At 28.2% G+C, this 25,908-nt stretch overlaps 2 protein-coding genes and 2 long non-coding RNA genes across 6 annotated transcripts in view; 1 reads left to right on the forward strand and 3 right to left on the reverse strand.

Moving 5' to 3' along the window:
• The window catches only part of LOC145941969 (uncharacterized), a 198,158-nt gene extending 179,183 nt beyond the window's left edge, over positions 1-18,975 (reverse strand). For both annotated transcript variants that reach the window (XR_014426268.1, XR_014426271.1), the window contains exon 1: positions 18,930-18,975. This is a non-coding gene — a long non-coding RNA (uncharacterized LOC145941969). The remainder of the gene's footprint in view (positions 1-18,929) is intronic.
• Positions 9,379-18,118, forward strand: LOC145941952 (organic solute transporter alpha-like protein). Its single transcript, XM_083048385.1, has 6 exons — positions 9,379-9,584; positions 13,055-13,250; positions 14,293-14,524; positions 15,344-15,500; positions 16,144-16,284; positions 17,211-18,118. Exons 1-6 carry the CDS (start codon positions 9,500-9,502, stop codon positions 17,384-17,386), a joined length of 987 nt encoding a protein of 328 aa, XP_082904511.1. The 5' UTR covers positions 9,379-9,499; the 3' UTR covers positions 17,387-18,118.
• A 42-nt stretch (positions 18,976-19,017) lies between the features above and the next one.
• LOC145941961 (uncharacterized) overlaps positions 19,018-25,908 on the reverse strand; it is a 44,657-nt gene continuing 37,766 nt past the window's right edge. Inside the window, exon 4 of the long non-coding RNA XR_014426267.1 lies at positions 19,018-19,297. This is a non-coding gene — a long non-coding RNA (uncharacterized LOC145941961). The remainder of the gene's footprint in view (positions 19,298-25,908) is intronic.
• LOC145941880 (very long chain fatty acid elongase 1-like) lies at positions 23,309-25,615 on the reverse strand. 2 transcript variants are annotated; one of them, XM_083048274.1, is made up of 4 exons: positions 25,299-25,615; positions 24,363-24,634; positions 23,823-24,150; positions 23,312-23,652 (listed from the first exon to the last, which is right to left on the reverse strand). In XM_083048274.1, exons 1-3 carry the CDS (start codon positions 25,336-25,338, stop codon positions 23,848-23,850), a joined length of 615 nt encoding a protein of 204 aa, XP_082904400.1. In that variant the 5' UTR covers positions 25,339-25,615; the 3' UTR covers positions 23,312-23,652; positions 23,823-23,847. The 2 variants fall into 2 exon arrangements, with proteins under 2 accessions (XP_082904392.1, XP_082904400.1); XM_083048266.1 differs by having other exon boundaries at positions 23,309-24,150.

The following is a 25,908-nucleotide window of genomic DNA, read 5'->3' on the forward strand; positions in this document are numbered from 1 at the left end:
ATTTAAATTTGAAAAGAAAGAATTTGTAAAAATACCTAATATATATTTATATAAAAAATTTTATGAATAAAAAATCAAAATATATTACGTTCACAAAATTAAAAAAAAAATATACATAGAGAAAAATATAAGAAAAAATAAATAGAAAAATATGAAAAAATGTAAAAAAGATATAGAAAAAAAGAGAGAAAAAAGAGAAAAATTGAAAAAAAAATAAAGGGAAATTTTTTAGATTGAAAAAATGGAATATTTAATATTAAATGTAAAATTAAAATTAAGTTAAATTTAAATAAAAAAGGGTAAAGCTATATAAAATTTCTCCAATAAAAAAATTAAGTATACTTTTAGAAATTATCACATTTCTTATTAAGAATGTAACATCTTAAACTGAAATACTCGAGCTTTATTTTATTTTGTGTGACTTGTTTTTCGATGTCGCGGTAAAAAAATTTTCTTAAAAAGCATCAATTTTTTTTCTCTTCTTTTTTCCCACTTGTTTTTCCATTTCCATTAATCTGATTTAATCCCGCTGCGCAATTCTTGCATTGCCGTGGATTTTTACGATAATTCGCAATCGTGTCGTATCACGGGGAACCGCGTGTAATTGCGACTTACAAATCGGAGATAAAACAACCTTATCTGCCACGTGAAGTGCAGCAGAGTAGGATTCTGCGTAACATCAGACTGATTGCTCTCCAGGAAACACGCAACAACTTTCCCGCAACTACCTTTCCTTAACAACTCTTACCAAGGCAACAAACAATAAAGTGGATTTTCATTGGAAAGAGAGAAGAAAGGAACGAGCATTTATCACGAGCTCTCTGGATGCTACGACGTGTATTCTATTTAAACGAAATCCAATGTTCTTTCTTTTTTGCGCCTACGCAAGTTTTTTTTATTTTCTTCTCATTTAATGCAACGTAAATGCACGCAACGCAACACTCAAGAATAAGCAATTTGAAAAATGACCGTCTTCGCGCGATGAATATCTGGTGGCATAGGAAAAATGGTTCTTGGTCCTAATGACCGAGCAATCAAATAAAGTAGAATGAATGGACTAACATTAAAAAAAAAAACACCTTTAAGATAATACAAAATCTCATATGATAAAATAAAATAATTTCCTACAAATAATGTATAAGAATATAATTAGACATATTGTATAATTAATCATATATAATCTCTTATAAAATTATTTATTTATATTAGTTTTATATTTAATATTATATCTTGGTTTTAATAATGTTATAAAATAATTCTCTTTTAAATTTCTTCTTTTTTTATGTTATTCACTTTTAAAAATACATTTTTTATTTTTTTTAAATAAAATTCTTAAGAATATTAGTATTGAAAGCCAAACTATTTCTTTTCGTGTTTTTACTCGTGTCAGTATGTTGCAATGACCGTAAATGCACGCGTAAAGTCAATAGTAATATGCGCAGTGTACTTTGATGCATTGTTGAGCATCTTCACCTTTAGCTACCGTTCTAATAAAAATGCTTCTATATTATTATAAAAAAACTGCAGCATTTTTCTTCTTCATTTTTTAAGTGCCTAAGGCGTGACGAATGTAATCATGCTTACGAGGTGCATGACGAGGTGGAAAATGATGTATCGCGAATAATACGTTGTAGACGGCGTGGGACGCTCTCAATGAAATACATTTTAAGTGGACAATAATTCTAGTAAGTAATCGTGTGTGAAAATCTTCAAAATTAAAAAAAATTTATAATTAATTGCATCTATTAATCTCGTTTATTAATCTCATATTTAATTTTATTTATTTTAATTTTCTGATATGTAGTAAACAAATATTCGTTAATTTTTTAATCTTTTAATAAAATACTATAATAATTGAAACTCTTGCAATAAAAATGGGAGAATAAATTTTTAATAATACAAGAGATTATATAAATGTATATATAAAATTACAGATGTATATCATTCCTTTTATAATACTAGAATTTTCTTATTATTGATTATTAATTATGATTATTAGATTATATGATTATGATTAATAGATAAGTGATAATACTAGAATTTTTTCATCATTGATTATTATCATAATTACAATTATATTAGATAAATAATTATTAAATCAAATTATTATTAGTCCAGCATCTTTTATTTACTTGAAATGACAGCGACAGAGCTGAAATATCGTTAGGCATCAATATACATAAGAACGATCTCCTTGCTCTTCTACTTCTCATTCAATATATCTTCGAGAAGATCCGTTCTTGTCACCCAATGAATAATTAATCGCGTCGACCATTCTTTCTCATAATCGTTCATCAGATTCTCATGCATTAAACTATATTCAACAGATCAATAGATAATAATCATCTTTTTATTAAAATAAAATATAAAAGATACGCCATTCGTAATAAATTGAAATAAATCATGACTGCTCCTGTTTGTCTTTCTATAAAGTAATACAAACATAATTGGTTAAAAAATAAGTCATTTAAATATATACTTATACCAAATTTTAAGGTTAATTTTAAGGTTATACCAAATAAACGCTTTTTGGTTTATTAGAGAATTAAATATTAATCTTAAAATCAAAAATAACAATCAAAATTGATATACGTATATTAAAATTGAAAAATACAATTACAAAAAAAGAGGTATGCAAAAATCAATCATTTAATCTTAATTGTTATTGACAAATATTCATGTTTTATTATTTTGATAAAAGTATCGAGCTTTGCAGAAAACAAATAATAAAAAGTCACGGAAAAAGGGTAAACAAGTTGAAAGATACTTTTTAATATATTGCGATCCTCTTTTACGTGGAAAAAATCTCTCAAAATATGGCTTCAGATTTAGATACGAAAAGATCCCAAGAAGGGTGAAAAGGTTCCAGGCCTCTAAATTGGAGAGATTGAGAAGCTGCCATAATTTTTGCTTAAGTCTCGCTTTATGGTAAACAAGAGATATAAGCAGATTATGATATTCCATAATTCTTCGTACTTCGCAAGAAAAGGGAAAATAGATGTAACGAAAGAAAAAGAAAATAAATGTCAGATAGGTTAAGCTAAATGGCAAAACGGGAAAAAAATATAAAAATATTTTCAAAATACTAATAAAAATATCAATAAAAATATAGTAAAAAAATAATATATATAGATTCAAATAAAAATATTTACAATTGCGATACAATTTCTGTACGCGAATTGAAAAGCATTCCTTGCAATTCATTTCCTTTTTCTTCGAAATAATGAAGTTAAACTTAAGAGCTTTCGATAGATGATTGCTCTCAAGTAGCTCGCAGAAGTAATTAGTGTTATATTACAGAAAGGATGAAAGAATTTATCGACTGCTTCTTTGTAAGCTTATCAGCGCGATTCTGATACGTCAGTCATTAGGTAATAAAGCTGTGCAGATATATTCATGTTCTCTGATAACTTTCCGTTTTGTGCTGGCAGATTAGATTAATTCATTAAGTCGCCAAGTACAAAACTCTCACAAAGAATCTTTAATAGAAATGGATCTTTAGATAAAAATAGAATTTGAGATTCGGAGCATATAAAAACACATATTGTACATTTATCATAAAATCCAGAAATAATACACATATGTGCGTAATGATAATCACAAGCTAATGATGTAATATATGAATAATAGATCAATATTATGCAAAGAGAATCTTATATCCTTGCTAAATAATTTAAATTTATAAAATGTTAAAAGAGAATTTGTGTAAATTAAATGTAAAAAAAAAATAAAGATAAATAATAATATATCTAAATAATAAAATTTACGTATAAATAGTTATATAGGTGTGTAACAGATTATATATGTACATATTTGTTTACATTTTATTTTTTTGGCTATCAAAAATGGCAGAGTTATTTTTGGGACACCATATACACGTATAAAGCGCTTTACAATTTTAATATTCGCGGTTATGTCACGACACAGATGGGACCATCAGCGTAACACATATAAGCCTGCTCTATCTGTCGCATCCAGTCGATTGTCCTAATTCTCAAGCGGAAATCGATAACGATGCCCACAAAATTTATTTGCGAATTCACACGCTACCGACACGGCCGCGAAAGTGAGCCATTGTCTAGCGTCCCAACGAAATTCCGAAAGTGTCGGACGCAAATTCGTAGCAACGCAGTCGCTTGAATGAGCGGAATTTGTCGAACGTGCCGACGTGACAATCCGGTTCCTGAGAATTTGACGATTTCACATGGTTTACAATAGAATTAAATTTTATGATTTAAAATAAAGATTAATTTTTTATGATAAAATCAATGATTAATGGATGCTTCTCAAAGCAAAAGTCCAAAAAATGCAGCTATAAAAATTTAAAGAAACAATAGTTGTTTTAAAAAATGTTTCATAGTTTTCTTTTGTATTAAAATTATTTTAAATAACTATAATATAATAAAGAGAAAGACAAACAATCTCTTGTGTTTCGCTGACGATTTTTATCAGCAAGAATGAAGATCGAAATGCTCTCAAATCGGAATATGTAACTTTAAGTTACATTTACAATGCAAGCAAAATTTTATTAGTGATGATAATGTTGATATATCGCGTTTGTCAACGATGTCAGAGTGCGAGAGCGGTTGATTCGCGAGCGAGATCGATACGATTTCAATATTTATTGCTAGTGTAAAGGCCACTTTTATGCACGTCAAGGCTGATCGTGCCTGTACGTGACCGACTTAATATCTCGTCGCAAATGCGAAATATTAGCAAAATATTCGCGGTTCCAAATTAATTACAGCGGAAAACCCATTATTAAATACCTTGTTTTAATTTTAACATTAACAATGCGTTGTATGTATGCGATACATTACATTTTTGGTGAATTCATGAAAATCCTGAAAAGTTCACCAAGTTAGTCAGTCATCTCTTCGAATATTTGAAAAATTATACGTGGATTAATTAACTTGGATTAAAATACATCAATTCATTAAATATTTATAAGCAGAATTGGATTATACATATGCAAGTTTCGAGTTTAGAGGCATTATAAAGCATCACCGAGCAGGAAATTATAAAAAAAAAAAAAAACATTTATAGAAAAACAAAAAAAATTCAAGAAAGAAGTGAATATATTTTTATAAAGAACAGAAAAGAATTATTAAGTTTTTGGTTTAAAAAATATAATTAAGAAAATAAATTAGAAATCTGAAGGAATAATACGATACCTCAGTGTCATTCAAGAATTTTTTAGGTGCTTAATTTAGGAGCAAATAACTTCACAAAAAGCGAGGCGACAGAATGCATAATACCCAAAAGATTAAACGTGACTTGAATTCAGTAAGATCTCTTTCCTTGCATCTATCTTACTTCTATAATTCACATATTTTTGTTTTTACGTGACCGCTTTGACAATAAAATCGTGATAAACTTTTCAGCAATTCCACTTCTCATATGCACACATACACGCACAGACTTCTTATATTTAAATTTTACACAAAATTCAAAAACTTCCTAAAATGTTACATCTCTTTTTTTGTCAAAAATTTATTGTTTTATTAAAACACGATATAAGCTTATGCTAAACTTATTAATATTTTTAATTATCTCATATATTTTATTATATTTCAGATTTCATATTATTCTTAGTTTTTCTTAAAAAATATATAATAATAAATTTTACATCTTTAAAAATGTGATATTTAATGTGATAAAGGAATTTTTTTGTATATAATAATATTACGAAAAATGATTTTTATCACTTTCTCTTTTTTCTCTTTCTTTCTTGTAAACATATATATTTGTCCACAAGAATATACATATAATATATATGTATAATATATGTCGCAAGTAAATATATTACTATACAAAAATGTATACGTATCGTTATTAGATTGTTATACTGTAGTAAACTAACAGTTGTCTACATGTCAATGTCAATATGTATCGACGGAATTAATTTCGCGAACAGGCCTTTCAACCTTTAAAAAGCCGAGCTACACTGCTAGTAAAGGAAGCAAGTCTTGCATGCATGCGTTTAATCTGTCCAAGGAATCGACCCCTTCCGTTCGACTCCCTCCTTCCTTCTAATATATTTCTTCTCAAGGTTACACATACAAGAACTCCAAAGATTCTCCCTTACACAGACCTTCTTTCTGAGCTCAAACTAGCGAGAGATTAGTCTACCTGATATTTCAATTTCTCAATCGATCGTATTTTCCCCCTCCCTGTTATATCATTCGCATCATTTAATTAGGGCAAGACGGTTAGGCCGACTCACAAAACCGTATCGAGAAAACTAGTCAAATCGCGGTCGCGCCTATTTTCCTTCTTAAATCTAAAAAGCATTTATCAAGCTTCTCCCCCAGCGGGAGACATCATCGAGATATTGGTTTTCAAGAACGGCATTCCACCCCGCCTTCGCCGCCAAATAACGATCAAAAACCGAAAGAGGAGTGACACGTGGTTAGCGAATTAATTAAATTCGATCTACATAATTGCAAATTAATTTCAATTTCGTGAACGTTTCGTATCATTTCAAGAGCGAGAACAAAGTCAAATTCTAGTTAAATTGGTTGCACTTAAATTATAAATATATTAATTCTAACAAATTTAAATTCAAAACTTATATAACATATAATAGAAAAAATAAAATTAAAAAAAAGAATTATATTAAAAAAATTATAAAAGATAATTACAATAATATAAAATATTACAATAAAGTTTATTAATTGAATTATTGTACAATTTTTATTTAAAGATTTATATTTTAATTGTTTTAAAACGACTGTGAGTTTTATTAAATAAAATGTCATTCCTATTTAATTTCCTTTCCTACTAAATTAAGAGCTATTTACTTTCTTATCTTGTTTTAGTTGTTACATTGAACTAAAACATAAATTTTTTTATATATTTATTTATATGTTTATTTGTATGTGTATGCATATTTGAATACATGCAATATATTATATATCACAGCTGGCTTTGACTGAAGCAATAAAGACCTGAAGAAAATATTAACGAATCAGATGTACAAATCGAAATTGCAGCATCGAACTTGCCATCAATCATTTCTCTGAATTCCAATTTTTTCTCCCAATCCCACTGTAGTGACATGTCGGAATTTTTTGTGCTCCCCACGTATTGCAGGTATGTAATGTGAATTTGTTCAAGTCAAACGTTGAACGTTTTCCATTCAATATTACAAAGCAGTTTTTATAGATAATATTGTGAATTGCAAGTTGTAAAAAACGTGCAAAAACTCTATAAACGTGCATTTTATATCTCACAATCAGTCAAATGTACAGTTAAAAAAAATTGAAGTAGAAACGTTTTATTACACGTTTGAAAATATATAGATGAATATTATATTTATAATTATTAGAAATTGCTTTCTCAATCTTCTAACAAAGTTACTTTAATCTTGAAAATCTATAAAGATCAATCCTTTATATTTCGTTAAAGAATTATTAATTCAAAGTTAGAAGAAGGAAACCTCATCCTTACTTAAGTTCAAATTCTTATAAGATTCTTCAAGCTATTTTAAATTAATCAAAAGTTATAAAATTCAATCTCGCATTCCTGTAAAAGATAATAGGAAAAGACGATAAAAAAAAATTTTTTAAAGTCGCGTTTATTAATATAGGACACAGTATAATATTGTTTTGAAGAACATTTATAAACGCCAGAGTGTAAAAAATATTTTAAAATAAATTTGATTTCAGCGAAATTAATTTTTAATAATATAAAAATTGCAATTTTATTCCCCAACACATTTATATATTCACGTTTATAAATCTATTATTGAGAAATTGGTTCAAACATCGGTCGGTAACGAATATCATTTGAAGATACATAACGATCAACACTTTCTTTCAGAATTATAAGCCACCGAATGCCGCTAACCAGTAAAAGTTATCAATAAAAGTTACTAACAGTAAGTCAGAAAATATTATGATGACAATAAATTTTCTATATTATATCAATATAAATTAATAGCTCGATTAAAAAATGAAGAATGTTAAAAACTCTTTTACAGAGTCAATTAAATCTATAAAATATAAATAGTTACGACACAATTCAATTATTAAAAGTGTACAAATAAAATATAAATATAACATAAAATTGTAAAATTCTCTATTAAAGATTTATCAATTAAAAATATATATTGCACAATTTATACTATAAATAAATCATACATTATAATAAGTTTTATGATATTTATATTTATTTATATTTTTGTTTCATTCAATTAAATTTTTACATTTTTACTTTTATTTATTAGGCGCGTACTCTAAAATAATCAACTTTTTAGAAAAAACTAGAAAAAGTCAGATAATCTTCGAACAATAATAATTAGAGTCGAATTCCGACAGAATGTTTAAACCTATTTATGTTTCGAAATGCAATGACAGGGCATTATTTGAATTTTCCTTGTACGAAGTATTGTAGTCAAATCGCTTATCAGGGTCATATGCATATCATTTTCTACTAAAGCAAATATTCTAGCGCACTTTCAGCGAAATAATGTTGTTTAACGCGTTTACCGGCATATGAATACTTTAATAAACATGTTTAATGCTGTATATATTTTCTAATATCTCTCTAGCTATTCCAGCATTACATGCCAACAAAAATTAACATCGACCTCAATATTTGAAATGACCGAATTTGATGTATCCTGTATGCATTTTATACAAGTGACCTAATCCATATTGTATTATCATCGATCAACGCGATATGCAAAGATATAGCGTAAAAAAAAACTCACAAAATTTGCGAAAAATATAACGAATTGAATTAACAAAATATTATAAAAAATATAAAAATTGATTTTAACCTATCCATTTTTTATTTCTTCATGTAATTTTTTCTCTGCTTTTATTTTATCTTATATATATATATATATATATATATATATATATATATATTTTTTTTTTTTTTTCAAAAAATTAGCAACAAATCTATACATGATCTAAATATACGATTTATTAATGACTTAATAAATTAATATATCCATATCCATAATTACTAATTAGCAATTTTGTTATGTCTTTTCAATCTTTATTTAATCTTCCGCAAAATTGAAACCCGCAAAGTTTTCAATGTATTAAAAGTTTTGCAGAAAGGGAGAAAGTTTGTGGAAAGAGAAGATTTCGTTTTATTATTACTCATTGTCCTTCTCTCTCTTTCTCTCTCTCTCTCCTCTTTCTCTTTTCTGCTCCCTCCACCCCTCTTCTCTTTCTTTCTCTTGCACTTCTTGCAAGTGATAATTCATTACAACATCGCGATCCAATGATAGCAAGATAAAAGTGGGGACTCACTCTCACTGTTCGCAGCTGCGACCGACTCTCTCTCTCTCTATCTTTCTCCCCCTTTTTTTTTATTTCTCTTTCTCTTTCTCTCGCGCGCGAAATTGCTCGCGAGGTTACCTCGCGAGTACGCCTTTCGAGTTTGTCAAGCTCGCGAGTGGCGAACGGTCGAGCCCTGTACGACGGCGTAAGAAACTGCTCCAGAATTTACTTAATTCGAGTTCAGTGAAAAATTCGTGATCATGGATGACACAAAGAACGACGATGTTCATGCGGATGTCAGTTGCGATACGAATTATGTGCCCTCCGCTATTGAGCTTGTAGAAAGTGAGTTCCCCGGAAGTCCATGCAATAATTCCGCGAAAGTCAAGTGTTAAAAGTACTGGAATACGTTTCTTAAACGAGAAATGAAAGAGAGTCAAGTGGAATTATTAATAATCTCGAAATTAGTGAGGCAATGCAATAATTATGCATAATAATTTTTCCATTATTGCACTGTTTAAAACTAATAATGATTGTTATGTGATAATTATCTGTAATTTTCAGTAATTTTTTTGAATAAATGTAATTTTATTAGTAATGCTAGTAATATTTAGTAATTATGTTCTGGTAAAACAGTAATTAAAAAATATAAAACGTGTTAAAAAATATAAAAAATAAAAGATGATAAAGCTAAATATATATATGAAAGTGAAAAACAATTAATTATTAAATTAAATAACGAATTTAAATAGTTATTGATAAGTTAGTAAATCGCTGAAAACATTTCTTAACTTTTTTTGATGGCTATGACTTTTATTATTATAATAATAATTATGTTGACCCATTACTTAATAGCGTTATTGATCAACTTGACATCAATTTCTTTATTAAGAAAATATCGATTGCACTTTTACGGTGGATAATATTATTCTCGAGCTCACTCGAGATATTGTAGAATAATGATTATAGAAAGTGGTGAGTTACGTGTTTGAAGTGGGTATTGCGAGTTTTTTTGACGTGACGATAATAGCGTAATAACATTGCATTAAATACGGAACTAAATGCATTAGGAATTGTTGCGACATTCTTATGTACTTACACCAATGTAAATTTAACAAATAAGATCATATACAGGATGTCCCAAAATATGTCATGCGATAGTTAAATATCTTGAAAGAACAAAGACTTTTTGAGAAAAATGTTTCAAATAAAAGTTGTAGGGCTTTAAGTGGCGCATTAAATAGTAATGTTAATGTGACTATAAATAATGTTGTTAAGGCCATGTAAAAATTACTTTGAAATTTTTTAATGGAAACCCCTATTTTTAATTACATATTCATGTAGCTTATCTTAAGAGCTTTTCAAAACTTTGTAAGCTACAAGAATGTGCAATAAAAAATAGGTTTTCATTTAAAAATTTCAAAGTAATTTTTACACGGCCTTAAAAACGCTATTTATAGTCATATTAATATTACTATTTAATACGCCATTTAAAGCCCTACAACGCTATTTATAGTCTCTATAATTATCAATTTATATTTATATTTATTTTGTAATATTATTTTGACTCTCGAAATATATTTATATATATAAAGAAATTTTTCTTAATTAATATTAGTAATGATATTATATTATGTAATGTTCATTAACAATTAATTATATAAATTAATATTTATTTATATTCAGTATAGTATTCTCTTCTATTAATATCACATAAAACACACGCCAGACTCTCTTCTATTAATATCACATAAAACACACGCCAGAGATTCTCTTCTATTAATATCACATAAAACACACGCCAGAGATTTATTTAAGACTGTAAATAAAATAATTTTCATTTAAAATAAAAAACGACTGCGAGAAATTGATGTCATATAATATTAATATACTCAGTCGTTTCGTATTATATTACAAATTAATTTATAGTAATATATACGATGTACACTTGCATCGAGCGACATGTCGGCGCATCGGTGAAAGTTAAACCTAAGTTCACAGAGTATACACGGAGTTTTATATATGTATATTACAGATGCATGAGACTTAAACCTCGAAAATCCTCAAACATAACTTATGCAAATAATTTACTTATTGTTCTTCCGCATATTTCTAAGATAAATTTAAAAGCAGATAAATAGAAAGCATTTTTTAATTTCTGTGCTTCCAATAATCATATAAAAAAATATTGTATAAAATATATAAAATATATAAATTTATAAAATATATAAATTAAAATAATAAAAAAAGAATTTAATAAGCGTAATATATAAGACGTAATATATAAGATGAACTATACAAATAAAATGCATAAAATATAAATAAAATATAAATAATATAAAAAATTATAAAACACACACATACACACATAAATTATAAAACATAAATATAAAGAATACAGTACAAAAAAGAAAAGAGATTCAAGATAAATATATTCGTGATTTCTAAACACCTGATATTTTTACGATACCTTGTATATCGTATACTTTACTAAAGCATTTATACCCAAGTTGTAACCGGTATATTCACATAGCGGTGCGAAAGTATTTCTCAAGGCACAAATAAGCGATTGGTAAACTGAGTGAATAATTTTTGCAGACTTTTGATAAATAATTGTATAAATTCGCAAACATAATTGTACAATTTGTTTTACACATCGCAAAGTTTATTAAATGAGAAATCTAAACAATGCGACGATTCATTCTCGATAAGCGTTGCGATTATCAATTTTACTCTATATAACTCTATAAAATTTCAATATACACACATCCATACACACATCTTAATATGTTTATATATACTTTTTTATTGATTTATATAATAAATATTCCTACATTCTCATTCTTTTTCCTCTTCTCACGCATGAATGATGTATGAATTATTTAATGATGTATGAATATTGTATCAAGTTAATGAAAATGACGTCAAACTATTTTTAGATAGTTTTATCAATTGCCTTCAATTGTCTTTAGATAATAAGCTTCTTAACATCTACGAAGCTCTCTTACAAAACTTATTTCTTAAAAGAATTATGCGATAATATTAATTAAAAAGATTATATCACAATGTGTTGGATGAATAAATTAGTAATTAGCGATTTTGCTCTTTAATTTTGCATAATAAAGTGGTCCTCCAAGAACGCGCTACAGCTTCTTTGTATCATCTCGATCAAAATGATATATTATTATATAAAATTTTATTATATAAATTTTGTGATTGATAATAACTTGAATTAGCAACAATTTGAGAAAGAGTTAGATGTTTTAATAATAGAAGTATCTGCGTGCATCAATATCAATGTTTTGAGTCGCATTAACCACTCATTATTAAAAAAAACTTTTAATTACGTTGCTTAAAAAATTTAAACATCCATTTTATCATCATTACTTGTCATAGATAAGATAAAAAAATGATGACAGTGATAATAAAGATTTATAGATTGTTAAAAGCATCATCACGGAAATCACTAAATATACACAAAAGTCATGGATAAGATACGTTGTCATAGATATATTGTCAATATTCAAATAGCTTTATTTATATTCATCCTCTATAAAAACAAAGATAAAATTTAAAAAAAAATTAAAACGCTTAATAATAAAGAATGATAAGTATATCAATATTTATATATAATTTTTTATAATAAAAACTAAATAGTTATAAGAGTGAAATAATTAGTATTAAAAAATTAAAAATAAATTCAAACAGAGAAAAGCAAAATTATTTAGATCATTAAATATATTTGTCGAATTTCATTGAAAAAAATCATCAATAATTTTTATCTTTTTTTTTTTAATTATGGTTTCTTTTTGCAGGTTTGGATGCGTTAGGTACCGGATTGCTGAGTGTCGGATCGATATTTTCAGTTCTCACACTATACTTCGCTGTCGATGCATGTATCAATACCATGCACCAGAAGGACTCAAAATTTTACAAAGGGAATGTCATGATGATCATGTCAGTGTATCCGGTCGCGAGTGTATGCAGTCTCACGGCGATTGCGATACCAAGGTAAAAAGTAAAAGCCTATCGCAATCCACTGACGATATCGAAATTTCGAGAGAAACTTGCCACATACAAAGTGTAAAATAAAATCACGTGCACATCGTCACTTCTATTTTTTCGTTTTTACACACTTGCTTATTTTAAACAATCTATCATAGGCGACCAAAGTCGAGACTCTATAATTTTACGTATGTAGAAAAATTATTGACATATTTTGTTTGAATCTGAGTATTCAATTAGCTTCCTGTTCTTTGGTACAAAATGAAATTTTTAAATAAAGATCTAAAAAAGATCTTTAAGGCTCCTGGGTGCTCACCGCGGCCATATTGGATTGTGACGTCAAAGGCGAGAAAGCACACGGTGAAAATTCTTAGATGCCATTTTTTAATGAAAAGATATTTCGATTAAACAGCACTTCAGATGGCTTTAGCACACTCTTAAAAAACCTCGAAAACTATCCTTTTCCCTTTATAATCAATCAACAGCTGTAAAATGATCGAGATATCAGACTTTGACATGCGGAATGACTGCGCATGTGCAAAGACCAGACGGACTGGGCTTCATAATATTACATTTTACAGTTGTTAATTGATTATAAAGGGAAAAGGATAGTTTTCGGCGTTTTTTAAGAGTGTGCTAAAGCTATCTGAAGTGTTGTTTCATCGAAATATTTTTTTATTTTGAAATGGCATCCAAGAAATTTTAGCGTGTGTTTTCTCGCCTCTGACGTCACGATTTCGACATGGTCAGCAAGGAGCCAGGAGCCTTAATGTGTCTTAAAATACAAAAACAAGAAAAAGATTATGGAAATTAGTATACTTATATAAAAATTAAATTGTCTAAATAAAAAATAAAAAGTAAATTAAATATATCTCTCTAAATAGAAAATAAAAACACATTTTACACATTACTCATGCAATGACTCTAATTGATTGCAATAATTGTAATCTCCTTCCCCCCCCCACCCCCCTCCCCAACTCCTGTCACATTAAAATTGAAAGTTTTGTAAAATTCATAAAAATAATGACATTCGTCTGACTTTCGACAGGGGTCAGCTACTTTCGGAGGCGGTAACCCAGATTTTCCTAACAATCTCATTTTATCGGCTCTATTTACTCCTGTTGGACGTCGGTCGTCGAAAGATCAGCGAAACGCCGACGTTGATGCTACGAGTCGGGCCCTGTTGCTGCTGGCCCTGTCTGCCCTTTCCGAACCTTCAGATGACCGACGCTAATTTGTCTTGGCTAAGAATCTTGGCCCTCCAGTTTCCTATCATCCAGGTAAAAAATCTCCCCCACTCCCCTCTTTATCCCTTCCTCTCTTCATGCTCTGATTATCTAACTCTTCTTTCGCGTTAAATAGTTATCCTAATTAACTCTCAGGCTGATTAAAATTTATAATATTATCCACATATACAGTATCGCATTGATTTGAATTTTTACAATGCAGAAAATATGCAATTGAAATATACACAATCCTAAAGATCTCATTTATTATATTAATTCAATTGATATTTAAATTAATTAAAATCAATTATGTAAAAAGTTACGTGTCAAAATTAATTTCCTTCGTTCTTCAAACTTTACTGCCACAATTGAAGCAAAAAAAAAAAACTTTTAATCTACAGCGCAACATGATTCGCTTAAAATTTAAATACTTTTCAAATTTTTTTAGAATATTTATTTTTATATAAAATGTATATAAATTTATGGTTTTTCTATGTAGCACACATTTTCTGTATCATATCGTGCATTTCAAAATAGAAGAATCACATAAATACCTCTATAATTTATTTTTTGAAACTATAAATATTGGATGATTGCAAAAGTTCGTGCCCGATTTGCATAGATGGTGGTAACTTCAAATCGGGCACGAACTTTTGCAATCATCCAATATCTTTAAAAATATTAACACACGCGCACATTAAATCAACCCCAGAATAAAATATTCAATGGCAAGTATTTTCATTTATTTGATTAATTTTAATAAAAAATAATATGTAATAATTTACAATAAATATTTATATAATATAAATATTTCAACAAAAAAATATTAAAAATTTTGGAAATTTGAGTCTAAGAGAATGTTCGAATTTTCAGGGTCTCTTCTATTTCATATTGCTGTTCATGGCAGCGGAAGAAACGACTCTTGCCACACAATACAACGTATATCTTCAGCCGGTCATGGTAATCAGCATACTCCTTGGAATATATAGTATAACTGTTGCTACGAAGACTCTGCATGCGGTAGCCCCAGGTAATGAATATGCATATTTATTCAAGAATTCTTTCGTTAGTTTAATTTCAACAGATTTGTTTTTAGTATTTCGCATGCACATTTAGTTTACTCTCTCACCATTCTTTTATTTTTTTTCGTAGAAATTTTTTAAAACAAAATAAAAAAATACGTTTTATATTAATATTATTTATATTAACAGACCACATATTTTTATTTATCATAATATTTCTTCCATATTCTCTTTGTTGCCATATATTGTAACCGAAAGATGTTTAAATTAAAAATGTGTTTTGTTATAATTTATCTTCATTATTTTTTAATATAGTAATTTTTATATAATCTAATTTTTATCTCTTTTTTCAATATTTCTAATTTTTTAATTTTATTAACAGAATTTCATTTTTTTACGAGATAATAGTTTAAATTTGTATACAAATCCAAGAATTCCTACACTTATTAATCACGTTCAGTACGCTTATTAAAGATAAGAATTCTAATCCAATACATTTAGTTGCCGAAGAATGATCGTATCATTAACATTATATCACGAATATCACAACGAAAAGCTATATCTTCGAGATCAGTTATCTCCTATCCTCCTATAATGTAATAAAATGCAACGAATTAAATTTTTGATCGATATCGCTTGTTTCTGTTTCAGAGGCCAACCTACATTTGAAGACACTGGTGTCGCAACTGGTGCTGTTGTTCTCTAAACTACAGGCCGGCATTATTAAGGGACTGCCTGGCACAGGCGTATTTCCGTGCAACCCACCTCTTACCCCGATCATTTATGCCAATGGTAATATATAAGTTTCCGTTTCTTTGTTTACTTTTATTCTCTTTATTCATTTTTGCACTCAGAAAATTAAATGCTCAGAGAGAATCGATGATTTCAATATTATCGATTAAAGTAAACCTTATAATTATAATTAGATAGGTCTCCACCATTCAGAGATTTGAATCATTATCATTATATATGATTAAATAGATGTATATATAAATATATGATTAATTATTTAACATTAGAATAAATAAGAATAAATAAGAATAAATAAGCTGCTGGAATTGCATAAATTATGCTAATTGTGTGTATCGTCGACCGTCATTTATCATTTAATTTGCTATTATACCGCATATTTCGACCAATAAAAGAGCATGATTTCACGGTAGCCTCTTCAAATAACATGATAAGATCGTTCATCTCCTAATTCAGAATACGTCTCTTCTTTTCATTACGTACCGGACCCACGATCGAATGTAACAAAGAAACTCGTTTCACATAGAAAACAGAGACGTCACGCAGCATCCGCGCGAGCGCCATAAAAATTCACCCGTTACACACACATGTCGTGAATAAATTTTCTTTGCTTCGAAACCACACTGAGATAACGCATCGCTTAGCAAAAAAAATTCTTTGTGCTATATATTTTATTTTATTATAATTATATATTATTATAATTTAATATTTATATTTTTCATGAATTATTTTCAATAAAATTAATAATTATATTATTGTATATATAAATATATTATTTTAAAATTATATCAATTTCGATTCCAATTAAAGAGCATATTTCTAAACCATCTCTTAAGCCTATTTTTTAAATATATATAAATATTGTATAAATTAATAGGTGTTGATTTAAAGCGTGCAAGATTTTAATCGTAATTAGTAAATATGACAGATAACAGATTTATTAATGATTTTCCTTTTCTCGATTTCAGTGACGTACAACTCACTGATGTTACTCGAAATGCTGTTACTTTGCTACGCTGCTCGACATGTATATTACGTCGACCCGGAGAAAAATCAAGAACAGAAAGAAGACGGGGCAATAGAACGGGTGTCAAGAATAACGATTCAGGTAGACCCGATGAATAGTAACGATGGCAACAAGTAGCTTGCAACGAGATAATCGCGTGAGATTGTCAAGCTAGTGACATCAGAGATGTCGATTGTATATACGTACTATTTATGTCGAAAAAAAATTTCCTTGACGAAAAATCGTATCTCTCGTTTTAATCAGCAAACATCGATAAATATGAGTAAAATAAGCTGATATTAATCGATACAAGATAAAAACGAGATTATGTAGATATAGAGCATGTTGGCTTCTTCTTTTGGATAGTTTAACTTTTAGACTTATTATTACAACTCCTCTCTCTACTTCTACATCAGAAATTCCCTTATGTAAATATCAATTGTTATTAATTATCACGAGGAACATTATTAATTAGTAAAACGATATTATAAGAGGCTCACACAGATAGAGGTCGGCATACAAAAGTCGATCATACTCGATTATTTAGACTAATTTTTAATTTTGCAAATTTTTAATTTTTAAATAAGTGTTATTCCCTTTCATCCCTTCGATGTTTTACGCCTTTTCATTTTTCAAATCATTATCGCATACTGAGAGTAATTCTTAGAATTAATTAGAAGAGATATTACATCTTTTCTATTTTTTTTTAATTTCATTGAGCGTCGATAATCTTAAAGAATATATTTTTAGAAAAAAAAAATATATAAAATAGAAATATATATTATTTCTAACAATAAAAATAAAACTACGAAGAAATAAAATCTAAAACTTTTTCTTTAAATGTGGTTTTTTGTAAATAGTTTGTGTGTATAAGATACACACAAACTATTTACAAAAAACCACATTTAAAGAAAAAGTTTTAGATTTTATTTCTTCGTAGTTTTATTTTTATTGTTAGAAATAATATATATTTCTATTTTTTCTAAAAGATATGTAAAGTCGATACTCGCGTATATCAAAGTTTATTGTTGTCGCTTTTCCGCGATGCTCATTGGCTATCAAGATTCGCGTTGAGCGTTATATTCGTAGCATCGAGAGGCTGTCATCGCGAGGGTTAGCAGTTTGACAGTTTGTTCCAAATAAAATAAAATAAAATAAAATAATATTAGTTTTAAATAATATATTATAATACTTAAATTCGATTAATTTTATAATATTTTTGACAGTTATCAGCTGATTTCTGTCAAAAAATATTAATCGCGGATAAAGTATTATAACATATTATTTAAAATATATTATTTTATTTTATTTTATTTTGAACAAACTGTTAGACTACTAACCCTCGCGATGACAGCCTCTCGATGCTAAGAATATAACGCACAATGCGAATCGAAACGGTCAATCAGCATCGCGGAGAAAATGCAATAAAACTTGTGAGAATCGACTTAACATGTCTTTTTTAAAAAGGGATGTTATAATATTTTAATTCGATAATATTTTATTCGATTAATATTTTTGACAATTACCAGCTGATTTTTGTCAAAAAATATTAATCGCGAATAAGATATTATATAACATATTATTTAAAATGTTACTATTTTAATATTTTGAACATATTATACATATACACCTCCATATTACCGCTATAAAAATCTTATAAAATAAACAATTTCTCACTCACCGATATGTACAATAGCGGAGTTGTAGTACACAGCACACATTGATCTGAAAACAAAATATTCAAATTATGCTATATGTATACATATGTGTGTGTCGAATATCTCGTAAACAATGCAGTTTAGAAAAATACCTCACAGTTGCCCCACTGTCGCCCGATGCCTCCCCGGACCTCCTCCTCCTCTCTTGGTCAACCGTCATTGCTCCTTCGTAGCACTCACGACATTCGCGAAAACACGAATAATTACGATTGTCCGACACTTTACACGGCACTCCCGATACGCGAAACTTTACACGGCACTCCCGACGCGCGACACTTTATACGGCACTCTCGACACGACGCGTGAATCGCACTGTGTATCGCAATGCTACCTGTAACAAATAAAATACATACATATATTAGAATAATCTTATTATTTCGCATTATAACACACAATATAAATATAAATATGTAAGCTAGAATATTCTTTTAGCAAATTTTCGCTTTATTAATATTTTTTGACAGAAATCAGCTGATTAAAGCGTTAATTTGCTAATTAATTTTTTAAATAATATGTTTTAAATAATATGTTATAATATTTTAACTCGATTAATATTTTCGACAGTTATCAGCTGATTTCTGTCAAAAAATATTAATCGGAAATAAAGTATTATAACATATTATTTACAACATATTACTATTTTAATTTTTATAACATATTTTTATTTTAAAATTTAATTAGTAAATTAACGCTTTAATCAACCGATTTCTGTAAAGAAAATATTAATCGAATTTAAATAAACTTTATATTATTTTCTTTTTAAATATCAATCATTCTTTTTAAATACAAAACTGAAGAATAGTGCGCGCTTGGATTGTTCTAGTTGTAATAAAATACAATAAATATAATGTATGTATGTGCATAATTTGCAAGATTTTTATTTTTTTAAGTTTGCATTTAAGACAATTTAAAATTAATTGTAAAAAATTCTAGATTGTCGAAACAAATTCAAGAATATAAAAAAAATACAAATGTTTAGAAAGAAAAAGAGTGTAAATATAAATATAACATATAAAATATAAAATTGCAAGAATTGCTTTATTATCAACTGCGTTCTTTTTAAAAAATCTCTTTTTAATAATTATGTGAGATTAATAAGAAATAAAAGATAGTAATGTATTTTTCACTTCTCTTTACACTTTATCGAAAGTGTCATCGCGTTCTCCGTATAATTGAAAAGATACGTTAATATTCCGATAACGTATTTCCATATAGATATATTAGGTATCTCTGTTTTAACAACCTTTGTCCCAGGAAAAAATAAACATGCCATAGATAAAAGCTTACACGAAAAATCTTCCTTGCTTATTATTTTTTCCTAAATCCTTCCGTTTCGTTTAAGCCTTTCATCCTTCGCTTGAGTGTGTTTTCGTAAAAAATAAAATGATTAATATTGTAAATACTCTGATATTCTTTATGTTAAATATCATATATATCTATATATGATCGATACGATCTTTTTATATATTAATATAAAAATTATTCATAGATATATTATTTTAATAAAATAATAACATTGACTGGAGGGTGAATGTTAATCTAACAAGTATCAGAAGTATATATATTTTGTATGTATATGTATCTCTCTTTCTCTCTCAGAATGAAATAAGCCGTGGCAAAGATAAAAGAATTTATAGACGCGCCGGAACGGTTAGAAAATCGGTGAAGAACTTGATTGCGTTAGGTAGACGTTTGCTTTAAATAGGAAATTGCGCTACATTTTCTCGATTCTCTCTTGAATGAAGAATTAACTATTAAGACAATTAATGAGCGAATTCTAAGAGGCAATTAAAGTAACGCGTATATCTTTATCTAGTATATATAATGATATTTAGTATACATAATGATTTAAGCGTATCGCAAGTTACTTGAAAAACAGATAATAATTTAGATAATAAAAAAGGAAGATTATTAGTGATTTTTTATTTAATAAAATTTTAAAGAAAAAAGAGAAAAAATCTTTAACAATATACCTATAATTAGGGATATGAATTGTTAAAACAGAAGAGAGAATCTCATATTTATATATTTCTTTTTTTCATTTTTGATATATAATTCCAAGAAATTGGAAAATAAAATCTCTCTCTCTTTTCTCTTTCAAAACTATATATTAAAATATTAATTTATAATTCATATTTTAAAATTAAAAAAAAAATAACTTTTTAAAGGTTTTAAATTTAAAAAAATAAGTTGGGATTTGAGATACTACATATACGTAACGAACTTTGGAAGAAATAGAAATAACACGATGCGAGAGAGGAATGCTTGAGAAGGGACGATCTCCTATTATAAATCATAAGGATGATTATGTTAAAATTCGCTAGGGTCGGCTCATTAGTTCGCGAAATATCATCCAGCTAGTTTTTTTATCTCGTCTTCCTCAAGGCTATCTAGTCGGGAAACGAGATGGACGGCATAGAAAACAATTTGAACGCCCCATTTGAGACGTGGGTAGTGCCTTAATTAGTCCCACCGTAGAAGATTACCAATCAGCAATCGAGGAATTACGATGCGGTGATTTTTCAAGCTGCTTGCCGCAGCGTCCTTTTCGGAATAATGAAGCTGTACCGATAAGATACATGAAAATGCACTTTTCTCCTCATTTTCCGCTTATCAGACGTCATTATATTTTTTGCATGTTATAAATATATAAAAAAATATGTAGATATTCAAATATATATCAGTTTAAAAAATTTTCTTTGTTTTTTGTATATGATTCTTACAAAATAATAATGAAACGCGAAATATGTGAGTACGAATAAAACAAATATAATTATTTTAAAATATAAATTTAATTGTATTATAAATATTAAAAATTGCTTTAATTTATATACATTAATAATTTATAAGTAACAATGTAGGCTCCCTGCATTGATAAATTACAAATTCAAAAGGAGGCTATATGGAACCACGCGTAGAGAGAAGTGTTCTACGCGTGGCTCCATATAGCCTCCTTTTGAATTTGTAATTTATTAATAATTTATATACATACCTAATAATTTGTATATAAGTATATAAAATAAAATAATTTTTTAAATTAAAAATTATAATTGCATGAATAATTCATGAAAATACGGAATTATCCGAGAAGATGATCGCTTTTCAATCCGATAGAATTAAAACTCCGAAGTCTGCGATTTATTCGCGCGGAAACAAGAAAAGGAAAAAAACCCATTCAATTTCGGCAAATCTCTTCGGCAAGTCTTCCTCTTTCCTGCTACTCTCCCCCTTCCGCGCCTAAGTCGATACCTCCTAAGGAAACTGTTAAATCTATTACGGCTGTAAAGCTCGATCACGATCACGTCCTGTGAAGAGGGTCGAGGATCAAGTCTCGAACGGCGAGGTGTATCTTATGTTAGTATGTATGATGGAAAGAACAGAATAGAGGGAGACAGAGAGAAGTATGTTTTGTAGTTGTACGGTGGACCAGGTCGCAGGTAGGCGGCGAACGGTCCCCTGAAATCGTCCGAAAAATGAGGGGGCGCCCAGAGAGCTCGGGAACGTTCCTTTTTCGCTTTTTCTTGCATTCGAGCGCGATATAATCGTCTGTCCTCTCGTGGAGGGTGGACGTGGAAGAATGACGGGACGGGGATGTGAAAATCGTGAAGCGACTCGTCTTTGTAACCCCATCAGTTTAACGATTTCGTCCTGCCGTATTTTTTTTAAGTTGATGTTTAAACACGTTGATTTTTTTTAAGTATTAAATACAGTTCTAATATATACATATATACCGGGTGAGGCAATAATTATTAGCACCTTAAATATCTTTATAAATATTGATTTTAGACAAAAATGTTTCAAACAAAAGTTGTAGGGTTTCGAGGGGGACATAACATCGTAATCAAGAATTGCCCTTGAGTGGCGTTTTTCAAGGTCATTTGAAGGTCATTTATGTTTTTTTAAATGGAATTATCTAAATTTTTTTTATATAAATCGATTCCCCGCAATATTCACTCAATAAATATACATATAGTAATAATTCTTCAGCGTATTATATTCTTCTAAAATTTGACATACTTTATATGTTTATACGCAATTCAAAAGAAAATAATTATATGGTCATTAAAAAATATTTATTTAGCAACAAAATCTATTATTATATATGTACATATATAACATCGAAAAAACAAATAAATAGTATTAAATAATATAACACTGTGTTATACTCAATTTGTATACAATTATTTTTATATTTTAATAACATTCATGAAATATACATATATGTATACATAATTAGTTTTTTAAATATTAATTAAATACAAATAATTAAAAATTGTAAATTGTTTATTCAAGCGATTAATTATAGTTATTTATTAAATAACAATTGTGAATAACAATAATATTATTTCTTGACTAATATCAAGAAATTAATAAGTGATTATAAACACAAGAAATGATTAAAATAACTAAAGTTTTGAAATAACATTATTGTTATTCAATAAATAACTAATTAGTCGCTTACGTAAAAAAATAGTCATTATAATTATTTGTACTAATTTGATATCAATTCTTCTTTTCTTTAGATACGTTAGTATAACATGTCTTATAAAAATCATAAAATAAGTAAAGATTTATTAATACATTTACACTAAAAATAGCATGTATAACTAAATAAAACTGCGCTTGTGATTGACAAGCTGGATTTGCAAACTGCATTAGGTATATTATTATTGCAATAAGGTGTGTCTAATTTCGCAAACAGAAAAACAAAATAATTATACAAATATGCATTATATTACGGAAACATAAATTATTGAAATATGTATATGTTGTGTGTGTGTGTGTGTGTGTGTGTAAAGTTATGTGTAAAGTTATGTGTTAAGTTATGTTATAAAATATTATATAATACAACTTACCATTTGTATTTTAGTTATAAAAGGCTTAAAAGGAGACAATATTTGTTGATATTTCGTGCCGTACACGTAATGATATATATGTATTATTTGAAGAGATCAAATAATACATATATATCATTACGTGTACGGCACAATTAAGCAGAGTAACTAATGCCGTTCTTTCGTCCAAAACATATTTTAAATAAGTCCAGGCGAAAAATATATTTGATACATGATGGTACAAGTGAAAATAGGAAGCCTGATTTTGTTTCTTTCTTAATACAAATATGCATGTGTCAACAAGATCGAATATTTTCAATAATAGAAACCACCACGTAATATTGTAGATCTGAAATTCAACTTTGATAATACAAAGTACTACTAAAGAATTTAAAAAGAATATTGCCTATATAAATGATCGAGTCACTTATGGATCTTATACCACTATCGTATTTTCTCTGCTTATGTATTCTTACATATTTAATAATTACATATAATTTTACCTTTTCTAGCAAACAATATAACAAGTAATAATTATTATTATATATTGTGAAAATATACTTTGATCGCATTGGAAGAATCCGGAGATGACACTGGATGCATTATTACACCATATTCTGAGAACCAACCGGAAGATATATGTTCTTGTATGACCCATATGTTTGCTAAAATTTGTATTACGTTATAAAGTAACATAATGGTTCTCAATTGATACGGCGATCGATTTTTCATGTAGCGAGGACCAGCGTAAAGAACAAAAAATAAATATACAAAAATTATGAACGTTAACGGAAATAGTGAAGACATCAATGGCCATTCGCGAGTTTGTAAAGCTGTAAAAAAAATGCAAAATGGTTTTTGAAATATAATATACAGTGTGCACAAATATCTTTGGTAATCAAATTTAAAGGCGGAGAGTTCGTTCATTAATATTTACAATTTTGTATATTATAGAGTATCATTATTTAAATAATATTATACTTTCTTGCGCCAACATTTATATAAGTATAAGAAATTTGTATCGCTAATAAAACAAAGTCGCTTTTAAACACTTCAAGAAGATAATGCGGACTTTCTACCATTTAGGTAAAGAAAGCGTGACAATTCAAACTTTCAATTTTATTTATTTTTTACCATCACATTTTCTTCAATTCTTGAATCTTTATTATTTTCTAAATGTAATTTTAATAAGAATGATGAGTTATCTGTATTATAAAATGTTTATATAATATTTAGATTTATGAAATATCAAAAAAATGAGATTTGTATAATTAAAAGGTAATTTTTACTTAATAATTATACGGGGTATTTACTTTGACGTAAATAAGAATAAGTTTTGAAGTTTATTCAAGAATATCGCGTATAAAACACTCTGTTTTAATAGCACAAATTTTATCTTAATGTAACAGTCTTTAGAATTTAGAATTAATATATACGTATACTTTTGTAGCATCTTAAAGAATGCATTAACTTGATTAAAAAGATAGAATTACTTACCAGAGAGCTCGACAAATAAATAGTTATACATTTTTTTCATTATGACTACAAATGTCAATAACTATGATCACTTCTGATCGTATCGAAGATCGTATCGAATCGTATTGAAGATAAATCGCGATTATGTCGTTCCTGCAGTCACTTTGATAGTGAATAAGCAACTGCTTTATTGCGCACTTTAATATACTCCAGAGCTGTCCACGTTTTGCACTTTTCGACCGATTTCCGAGGCTCACCGCCTAGCGGCCTCCACTTACGCTCGAGACCTTAGGTCTGTTTGTGTTGACTGAACTGGCTGCACTAGTTCAGAGTCTATCTTTTTTCCTCGACATTGAAAGCAAAAAGATAACCTACGGCTAGCAACTACGGTTATCGGGCCACGCGTTGCTAAGGTCTCGAGCGTAAGTGGGGGCCGCTAGGCGGTGAGCCTCGGAAATCGGCCGAAAAGTGCAAAACGTGGACAGCTCTGAAATACAGTATAAATACAGTAGATCTGTACTTAATACTTATACATTTTATAATAATTCTCTTTACAATTAATATTTAATTTTTAATTAAAAATGAAAATTATAATTATAATTAACATTATAATTATAATTTTTAGTTAATA

This window comes from Prenolepis imparis, unplaced genomic scaffold (genome assembly GCF_030444845.1).
Source record: "Prenolepis imparis isolate NDT839.2.m4 unplaced genomic scaffold, iyPreImpa1.0 SCAF_1, whole genome shotgun sequence".
Lineage (NCBI taxonomy): Eukaryota > Metazoa > Arthropoda > Insecta > Hymenoptera > Formicidae > Prenolepis > Prenolepis imparis.

Bases quoted from the DNA above. Each gene is read 5' to 3' on its own strand.
- LOC145941952 (XM_083048385.1), top strand. From the start codon at position 9,500: ATGGATGACACAAAGAACGACGATGTTCATGCGGATGTCAGTTGCGAT. The intron at 9,585-13,054 runs GTGAGTTCCCCG...TTCTTTTTGCAG, and splicing joins CGCTATTGAGCTTGTAGAAA to GTTTGGATGCGTTAGGTACC. The intron at 16,285-17,210 runs GTAATATATAAG...TCTCGATTTCAG, and splicing joins CCCGATCATTTATGCCAATG to TGACGTACAACTCACTGATG.
- LOC145941880 (XM_083048266.1), bottom strand. From the start codon at position 25,338: ATGAAAAAAATGTATAACTATTTATTTGTCGAGCTCTCTG. The intron at 24,635-25,298 runs GTAAGTAATTCT...TTTTTTTTACAG, and splicing joins TTTATTTGTCGAGCTCTCTG to CTTTACAAACTCGCGAATGG. The intron at 24,151-24,362 runs GTATATTTTCAC...GTTGAATTTCAG, and splicing joins ATTCTTCCAATGCGATCAAA to ATCTACAATATTACGTGGTG.